The sequence below is a fragment of the Dendropsophus ebraccatus genome, chromosome 14, assembly GCF_027789765.1.
Source record: "Dendropsophus ebraccatus isolate aDenEbr1 chromosome 14, aDenEbr1.pat, whole genome shotgun sequence".
Taxonomy (NCBI): Eukaryota; Metazoa; Chordata; class Amphibia; order Anura; family Hylidae; genus Dendropsophus; species Dendropsophus ebraccatus.
The window spans coordinates 68,254,918-68,264,790 of record NC_091467.1 but is presented as its reverse complement, the minus strand read 5'-3'; the positions used below and the strand labels follow the sequence as shown (position 1 = coordinate 68,264,790).

Here is a 9,873-nt window from a genome sequence, read left to right as displayed (position 1 = left end):
GACGGCTTCCACTACTAAGTCTATAAAGTAAAGAAATAAAGACAAGACACAAGTTTACAAATTTTTTTATTCAAATAAAAACACCCCCACACCCCTCATTGACCATTTTATTTAAAAAATTCAAAGAACAACCGCTGGTCATCGACGTAGTCCACGGAATCCGACGTAATCCCCAGGATACCGATATCTGAAAAACAAAAAGGGAGAAACACACAAAAAACACACAAACAGGAGCACAACACCCATCATTGTGAGCGGTGTTGTGCACCTTACAGTATGCAGCATCTTTACAGATCGCTGCTTACAGTCTGGCCCCCAAGGGGTTAAGGGAGGATGTATTGCATCCCCCTTAACCCCCTGGGGGCCAGACTGATGTCAGACTGCACCCATCCCAGCAAGGAAGGGGTTAACTGACCCCCCCTTCCTTGCTGGGAGGGGTGCAGTGCCGGGGAGGGGGTGGGGAGAGCTCTATACTCACCCCGATGTGTCCTCTTCGCTAGTCCGCAGCACAATGAAGTCACTGTACTGCGGACCGACTCTTTATATGCGCGCTGAGCCGATCAGCCAATCAGCTGAGCGCACATATAATTCTAAATGTTTCTTCTAATAATGTTATTGTCATAACATAATTAGAAGAAACATTTGATGTTTTCATTAAAGTAAAGTGATGATTAGTACAGAATGCTCTATTGCCGGCATATGAATTACCGGCTAATAGAGCTTTCTGTACTAATTAATATTTCATGAATAAAACACATTTTCGTTTAAATAAATACAGTTTCTTTGTTCAATAATTTAATTCTAACGAATCCATCATTGTGCAATTAAATATACTGTCAAAAAATAAATATATAGATAAATATACATTTATTTATATATATATTTATTTTAACAGTATATTTAATTGCAAAATGATGGAATCGTTTACATTTAATTATTAAACAATAAAAGGGACTTTATTAGACAGAAAATGTGTTTTATTAATTTAATATATTAACCATGAGAGACATCGGCTATAGTGCAGAGGATCGCAAACCCCGGTAATAGCGATTCATGTAAACTGTTTCCCTGCTTTCCCAGATGCATCCAGAGGTGTTTCCATCACTTTCTTAACATTTTATTTGTTATTTTTAGTTGAACCAGATTTCCAAGTAAATGACCGTATGTTTTGAGCCGCATGTCTATTTTTTCCCACGGCCGGAGTTTCACCCGCACATTTACAGCCGCATAAAAAATACAGCCGCACAGTTACAGCGTGTGAATCCAGCCCAAAGTTGTAAAGTTGTGTATGTGTTATTCTGTGAATAATTTCTGAGCGCCGCACTACCCCTTTTGCAGACAGCATTAACAGTCTGAGACCTCAGTGGGCCCCTGTCTGAGTGGGCCCGGGAGCGACCGCCCCCTTTGCCCCCACCTATTTTCGCTACTGTATCATCCATCCATCCATCCATCGTTCCGTAATAAATATAATAGGTTATTTATGTAAAATCGAACCAACTAATAACATAGAAATCCCAGATTCCTGACTCCTAATAAAAGTACAGACATATCCTGTTATTATACTAAACCCTTATGTAACTTATAGTATGACGGCCTAAAGAACGTCCGGCAGGGCAGAGGGGCCGAGGACATAACCCTCATTGAGCTGTAGGAGGGGATATGGGGAGAAGGAATCCTGCTTCAGCGCTTGTCCCTTGTCTCCTCTCCTATGTGTGCACACAGCTCGCACCCCCTCACTGACCGGAAGCTTCTGCTGCTCAGACGGAGACCGGCCCATAGGAGGGATAAATACAGAGGGGGATGTATCAGACATGGTGGAAAGTGAGACTGGCTCAGGTGCCCCTAGCAACCAATCAGATTCCACCTTTCATTCCTTACAGACTGGAGAATAAAAAGTGGCATCTGATTGGTTGCTAGGGGCAACAGAGCCAGTTTCACTTTACACCATGTTTGATAAATCTCCCCCATTGTATATGTATATATATATATATATATATATATATATATATATATATATAGATAGATAGATAGATAGATAGATATAGATATATATACATAATATTTTTTTATTATTATAAAAAAATTTATTTTTCACTTTTTAGTCCCTCTAAGCCATGGGTCTCTAAACTGCGGCCCTCCAGCTGTTGCAAAACCACAACTCCCATCATGCCTGGCCAGCTAAAGCTTTGGATTTGGCTGTCTAGGCATGATGGGAAATGTAGTATTGCAACAGCTGGGGGGCCGCAGTTTGGAGACCCATGATCTAAGCCATCAGATACTTATACTATACAGCAGCATTGATCAGTGAGATCAGCCGCTGCTACTAGACTCGGCCTCAGGCTGGATTGGGATTTGTTCACACAGTAAAATAAGGATAAAATGTGGCCGTATCCTGAATCCTATAATGGGCTCCATTAAAGTCTATGGGACAATGTGGGTCTGTGCAGACAATGGGAGGGCAGGCAGCTGTTTTCCCATAGACTTTAATGGAGCTGTGAGAAAATCTACAAATGATACAAAGATTCTCTATGTCCTGAAGGTGTAACCAAGAGCAGCTGCTATCTGGCTGTAACTGTAGGGGGCGCCACAGAGCTGATACTACTATGTGACATCATGGACACAATCAGTCAGGCATCAGTTGGAATGTTCTCCCCCCTGCAGCAGGTGAGAATGGAATCTTCCATGTGGTGGTGACATCATGTGATGACATCATAATAGAATCCTGCTCTATATTCTTCTGCCTGCTGAGATTTCCTCACATTTATCATGGCGACACAAGGAGGAAGAAGAGCAGCGCTGCTCCTCTATATACTTGTGTTCTATATGATAAGTGGCTCAACAGGACGCCCTATAGCAGGTATTCTTCATAGTCTTCTATATAGTCTCCCTGATAGGAAAGCTTCTCCGCCAGGAGTTATAGGGGTCTTCAGTAATGTCCAGGAGGGGGATTGGGGTCACTAATACCATAGCACTATATACAGGGTATATATATATACATCATCACTATATACAGTATATACATATACAATATCACTATATATACAGTATATACATATACAATAGCACTATATACAGGATGGGAAGTATTATACACAGATGTGATAGAATCTATAGAATCTGATAACTATGTCTCTGCACTTCCAGGACGGACTCATGGATGTGACATAAACCATGGACATGTGACACACAGCGGGATCGGTGAGTGCACAGGGATGCCGGGGATGAGCGGGAGGATGGCGGGATATTCAGCATGGTCCTCGGGAGGATTTCCTGCTGGTGTAATGGCTTCTTTTCTCTTTATTTCTTGTAGACAAGGCTCCCGCTGTTACCGGGATGGCAGCACAGACGCGCCCATTCCCCACCGATAATGACGGTAAAATCCCTTCTCTTTCCCCTCCCCCTTAGCTGGGCCCCTCCTCCTACCCATCCCCATCCTTCCTCTTACCCCCTTCACATAACTGGGCCCCTTCTCTTACCCTTCTCCCCTTAGCTTGGCTTCTCCTTTTACCCCTCCCTCATTTAGCCGGACCCCTTCTTTTACTCCTCCTCCGCCACAGTACAGCCTCCTGGCAGCCCCCACAGTGTATAGTATCCACACACACCGCATAGTGTAGCCCCCACAGTTTATAGCCCCCATATACAGTACAGTCTACTGGCAACCCCCATAGTGTATAGCCCCAACATACAGAATAGCCTCCTGGCTGCCCCCACATAGTGTATAGCAGAGGTCCCTAAACTTTTTACACAGGGGATACGTAGTAGTATTACCACAGCCAGATGCTGGGAGTTGTAGTTCTACCACAGCCACATATGAGCACCAACACACACTCCATTAGCACACAAATTCCTCTAACACACACACATACACAGTCACACACTTCATTACACACACACACACACACACACACTCACACACACACATACACACTCACACACTTCATTAGTACACACTCACACACTTCATTAGTACACACACACACACTCACACACATACATACATACATATACTCACCCACACAGCAGTAGGAGTGGAGGATGACACTGTTTCTGAGCGGAGGATCATACTACTCATCTGTCTCAGAGCGGAGGGGTGTGGATTGGGGCATATGTCACTACAGTTGTCCCTGCACTTCTCCCCTCTCCTTATTGGCTCCCGACGTCATGTGACATTGGTCAGAAGCTTATCTTGTGCTCCGGAGCCAAGCAGAAGAGAGGAGGAGAGCAGGTGCTGAGGAAGGGTCGCTGTTACGGGTGTGGTCGGGGGGGGGGGGGGGTCATGGAGGTACCAGAGGTATGTGAGAGTGGAGGGGCAGAGCTCGGTGGGCGCCAGGCGGGGCTGAAAAGATTTTTTTAAGAGGTGAAAATTGTGCCCCCTGTAATTCAGCATGAGATGCCGCCCTAGGTCATAGCCTACCCTAGCCTACCCTTTGTCACGGCCCTGGGCACATGCTTCTTAGTGAAACCGTCCTGACCGGCACCTGCCATACTGTGGGCGCAGAAGTCTATACCTATTCCTAAGCAGGTGTAGATTTCTGCCATGATTTATACCTGCAAGCACGCCTCCTCCCCACCTTGCTACGTCCATTGGGATGGCATATGCCAGGGAGATGGGGCGAATCTGCAGCGTTCAAAAATGTCCCCCCTTTTGTTTTCTGGTCAGAGCCCCTTTAGTAAAACAAGGAGGAGCAACCCATTACTGAAGATGTAATGTTATAGCTAGGGTTTATTTTTTATTTTTATTAAACATTAATCTTTTCTTTTTATTTCTCAGAATTACCGACAGTGACACAAATACCCGATTCAGACAATGAAGGTAAGTATGACTGTATCCTGCTGTAGAGCGGGGCAGAGATGCTTTGGATGCTCCAATACATTAAGCTGGAGGCTTCCATATTATGATTTTTTTTGTTTGTTTGTTTCTATTTAACATCAATTTTTCTTATATCTCAGAAATACCAATAATGACTTATTTACCTGAAGTGGACAATGAAGGTAAGTATGACTGTATCCTGCTGTAGAGCAGGGCAGAGATGTTTTAATGAATCAGGATGCTTTAATTTAATATAAGTAGGTGACTATAATGTTATACCTAGGGTTTATTATTATTATTATTATTATTATTATTATACATTCCTCTTTTTTTTTCCTTTACATCTCAGAATTAAAGGAAATGACATCACCTGTACCGGACTACGACGGTAAGTATGACTGTATTCTGCTGTATCTGTGTTCTCTCACCATAACATGTTTTGTAGAAACAAGTTGTAGAAACACAATATTAGGCAGGAGGCTGTAATATTATATAAAATTTTTTGTTTTTATTAAATATCAATTTTATTTTTTTTTGTATCTCAGAAATACCAACTATGACCCCTTTACCTGCACCAGCAGACTATGATGGTGAGTATGTTGCTGTATCTGTAACCTCTCATAATAACATATTTTGTAAAAAAAAAAAAAGAAAAAAGGATGAAAACACAATGTTATACAGAAGGGTTTAATATTATGACTTTTTTGTTTTTATTGAGTATGATTTTTTTTTATACCTCAGAAATAACACCAACTACTTTACCTGATCCAGCAGACAATAAAGGTAAGTATGACTGTATCCTGCTGTAGTGTAGGCAGAGATGTTTTGGGTGACTTCTATGTTCTAGCTATTTCTTTTATTATTATTAACCATTACTCTTTTTTCTCTTTACATCTCAGAATTACCGATAGTGACGCCTTTTCCAGTACCAGACTATGATGGTGAGTATGACTGTATCCTGCTGTATCTGTCTTCTCTCATACAAACATGTTTTGTTGACACAAGATAAAGAGACACAATATTATACAGGAGGCTGTAATGTGATAGATTTTTTTTAATTAAACATTATAATTTTTTTTATTTCTCAGAATTACAGACGACTTCTTCACCTTTACCGGATTATGACGGTAAGTATGACTGTATCTTGCAATATCTGTGTTCTCTGATCATAACATGTTTTTTTTTTGTTTTTTTTTTCTATTACATATCAAACTTTTTTTTGTATCTCAGAAATACCAAAAACTACTTTACCTGATTCAGCAGACAATAAAGGTAAGTATGACTGTATCCTACTGTAGTGTAGGCAGAGATGTTTTGGGTGACTTTTATGTTATAGCTATTTCTTTTATTATTATTAAACATTGCTCTTTTTTCTCTTTCTGCCATGATTTATACCTGCAAGCACGCCTCCTCCCCAACTTGCCACGTCCCCTGCCCATCGGGATGGCATATGCCAGGGAGATGGGGCGAATCTGCAGCGTTCAAAAATGTCCCCCCTTTTGTTTTCTGGTCAGAGCCCCTTTGGTAAAACAAGGAGGAGCAACACATTACTAGGCTGAAGGATGTAATGTTATAGCTAGGGTTTTTTTTTTTTTTTTTATTAAACATGAATCTTTTCTTTTTATATCTCAGAATTACCGACAGTGACACAAATACCCGATTCAGACAATGAAGGTAAGTATGACTGTATCCTGCTGTAGAGCGGGGCAGAGATGCTTTGGATGCTCCAATACATTAAGCTGGAGGCTTCCATATTATGATTTTTTTTGTTTGTTTGTTTCTATTTAACATCAATTTTTCTTATATCTCAGAAATACCAATAATGACTTATTTACCTGAAGTGGACAATGAAGGTAAGTATGACTGTATCCTGCTGTAGAGCAGGGCAGAGATGTTTTAATGAATCAGGATGCTTTAATTTAATATAAGTAGGTGACTATAATGTTATACCTAGGGTTTATTATTATTATTATTATTATTATTATTATTATTATACATTCCTCTTTTTTTTTCCTTTACATCTCAGAATTAAAGGAAATGACATCACCTGTACCGGACTACGACGGTGAGTATGACTGTATCCTGCTGTATCTGTGTTCTCTCACCATAACATGTTTTGTAGAAACAAGTTGTAGAAACACAATATTAGGCAGGAGGCTGTAATATTATATAAAATTTTTTGTTTTTATTAAATATCAATTTTATTTTTTTTTGTATCTCAGAAATACCAACTATGACCCCTTTACCTGCACCAGCAGACTATGATGGTGAGTATGTTGCTGTATCTGTAACCTCTCATAATAACATATTTTGTAAAAAAAAAAAAAGAAAAAAGGATGAAAACACAATGTTATACAGAAGGGTTTAATATTATGACTTTTTTGTTTTTATTGAGTATGATTTTTTTTTATACCTCAGAAATAACACCAACTACTTTACCTGATCCAGCAGACAATAAAGGTAAGTATGACTGTATCCTGCTGTAGTGTAGGCAGAGATGTTTTGGGTGACTTCTATGTTCTAGCTATTTCTTTTATTATTATTAACCATTACTCTTTTTTCTCTTTACATCTCAGAATTACCGATAGTGACGCCTTTTCCTGTACCAGACTATGATGGTGAGTATGACTGTATCCTGCTGTATCTGTCTTCTCTCATACAAACATGTTTTGTTGACACAAGATAAAGAGACACAATATTATACAGGAGGCTGTAATGTGATAGATTTTTTTTAATTAAACATTATAATTTTTTTTATTTCTCAGAATTACAGACGACTTCTTCACCTTTACCGGATTATGACGGTAAGTATGACTGTATCCTGCTATATCTGTGTTCTCTGATCATAACATGTTTTTTTTTTTGTTTTTTTTTTCTATTACATATCAAACTTTTTTTTGTATCTCAGAAATACCAAAAACTACTTTACCTGATTCAGCAGACAATAAAGGTAAGTATGACTGTATCCTACTGTAGTGTAGGCAGAGATGTTTTGGGTGACTTTTATGTTATAGCTATTTCTTTTATTATTATTAAACATTGCTCTTTTTTCTCTTTACATCTAAGAATTACAGACAGGGATGCCTTTTCCTGTACCAGACTATGATGGTAAGTATGACTGTATCCTGCTGTATCTGTCTTCTCTCAAACATATTATACAGGAGGCTGTAATGTGATATTTTTTTTAATTAAACATTACTATTTTTTTTATTTCTCAGAATCACAGACAACGACTCCTCTACCTATACCGGACTATGACGGTAAGTATGACTGTATCCTGCAATATCTGTGTTCTCTCGTCATAACATGTTTTTTTTTATTTTTTTTATTTTCTATTACATATCAAACTTTTTTTTTTGTATCTCAGAAATACCAAAAATGACTCCTGACCCAGCAGAATATGAGGGTGAGTATGACTGTATCCTGATGTAGAATAGGTCAGAGCTCTTTTTGGTGACACAGGAGGCTCCAATACAGTATTAGGCAGGAGGCTTTAATGTTATATTATATTTATTTATTAATCATTTCTTTTTTTATATCTTGGATTTACCAGACATCTCTCCATCTGCTCCAGATAGTGAAGGTGAGTATGTCTGTATCCTGCAGGATGGACCAACAGCGAGATAACGTGTCCCATCATTTATATCTATGGCCGCCAGAGGTCTGATGGGGATTTCCTCTAACACTATGAATGTCTCTGTTTCTTTCAGGCTCGAGGTCACCAGCAGAGACATCTCCGGCATCACCATCTCCGCCATCACCATCTCCGCCATCACCATCTCCGCCATCACCATCTCCGCCATCACCATCAACACCGGCTGACCACATTTCCATGCTTGCAGGTTTGTGATGTTCTTTAGCTGTAATATCAGATTCATCATGTGTCTGTATAGTGGTTGCATCTCCTCGTCCTCCATTTCCCTTTTAATGGATCTTTCTATATCATAAAGTGATGGCTTATTGCTACAATGGGCTGTGGCTTTATGGTGAGTAATGAATCCACGTATGGGACCCGACCAATCATGAGAACCATCATCAGTCTCCTTAGTGGTTTTCCTCTGCACAGCGCCCCCCTTACTATCTGGCTGTGCAGGGACTGGAGCATAGTTGGAAGGGGATGGAGCGATATGTCCCCATAATTCTCACAGATAGACCCTATTATTGTACAGTAATTTCTTAGGTAAACCCCCTTTAAGGCTTTTCACCCCCACAGGCCCCACAGTATAAGGAGCGGCTGCCTCCCTGTCCTACCCACTAATGATAGACATATGTATACTCCCTGTCTCTGTATGAATGGCTCCATCTCTTTGGTATTATAGAAGTCGGTGACGTCCATCTTTACAGGCCTCTATAGAATAACATCAGCACATTCTCTCTCCAGATAAAATCGAGGCCAAATTTATGGAAATGAAATCCACAATGAAAGAGCAAAATAAGATCATCTTTATTGCCATTGCCTCCATCTCCGCCATCTCCGCCATCCTGATTGTCTTCCTGATCGCGGCTGTGATCACTATAGCAATAATATTCAGGACCAAACCGTGAGTAGTGGGATTCCAGGGTGTCGCTTCTTCTTCTCTATATTAATCTTTAGTATCTCACTGACATTTTTGAATTTTATTTATGTTAACAGAAAAGAAGAAACCAACGTGTAGGCCCGAAGAGAGATGGAGAGAGACCAGCAGCCACCACCCTGCTCCCTATCCCTAGATGTCTTCTCCCCTCCCCCATATCCTCACCCTTCCCCCTTCTGCACAATAAAAAAGTAAAAAAACAAACCCCTCCCCCTATATCTTCACCCCTTCCCCGTATCCTCACCCTTCCCCCTTCTGCAAATAAAAAAGCAACAAAAGAATCCCCCCACCCTTTACCTTCTTCCCCTAATAAAATACTCACCTTTCCTAGTTCTGCAAATAAAAATATGTCTGAAAACCCAAAAATATTTGTCTCCATCTTTGTGTGAAAGTAAAAATGGTTTCTCAGCTTCCCAGTGTGGTGAGCGAGGGGTCTGCAGGATGTTATATGGGGGGCTAGCAGGGGTGGTGTGTTGAGGGGTCTGCAGG

At 40.3% G+C, this 9,873-nt stretch overlaps 1 protein-coding gene across 8 annotated transcripts; it reads left to right on the top strand.

Annotated features, from left to right (window-relative positions):
- Window positions 1–2,772: 2,772 nt before the first annotated feature.
- Window positions 2,773–9,621, top strand: LOC138772193 (uncharacterized). Of its 8 annotated transcripts, XM_069952419.1 has the most exons (26): window positions 2,773–2,857; window positions 3,145–3,198; window positions 3,311–3,373; window positions 4,772–4,813; window positions 4,951–4,992; window positions 5,160–5,198; window positions 5,356–5,400; window positions 5,552–5,593; window positions 5,710–5,751; window positions 5,899–5,937; window positions 6,041–6,082; window positions 6,443–6,484; window positions 6,622–6,663; window positions 6,837–6,875; window positions 7,033–7,077; window positions 7,229–7,270; window positions 7,387–7,428; window positions 7,576–7,614; window positions 7,719–7,760; window positions 7,877–7,918; window positions 8,029–8,070; window positions 8,178–8,216; window positions 8,364–8,393; window positions 8,521–8,652; window positions 9,192–9,351; window positions 9,444–9,621. In XM_069952419.1, the coding sequence occupies exons 1-26, from the start codon at window positions 2,824–2,826 to the stop codon at window positions 9,463–9,465; spliced, it is 1,284 nt and encodes a 427-aa protein (XP_069808520.1). In that variant the 5' UTR covers window positions 2,773–2,823; the 3' UTR covers window positions 9,466–9,621. The 8 variants fall into 8 exon arrangements, with proteins under 8 accessions (XP_069808520.1, XP_069808523.1, XP_069808522.1 ...); XM_069952422.1 differs by lacking the exon at window positions 4,951–4,992; XM_069952421.1 differs by lacking the exon at window positions 5,552–5,593.
- Window positions 9,622–9,873: the final 252 nt, after the last annotated feature.

Bases quoted from the DNA above. Each gene is read 5' to 3' on its own strand.
- LOC138772193 (XM_069952419.1), top strand. From the start codon at position 2,824: ATGATAAGTGGCTCAACAGGACGCCCTATAGCAG. The intron at 6,083-6,442 runs GTAAGTATGACT...TTTATATCTCAG, and splicing joins TGATTCAGCAGACAATAAAG to AATTACCGACAGTGACACAA. The intron at 6,876-7,032 runs GTGAGTATGACT...TTTGTATCTCAG, and splicing joins ACCTGTACCGGACTACGACG to AAATACCAACTATGACCCCT.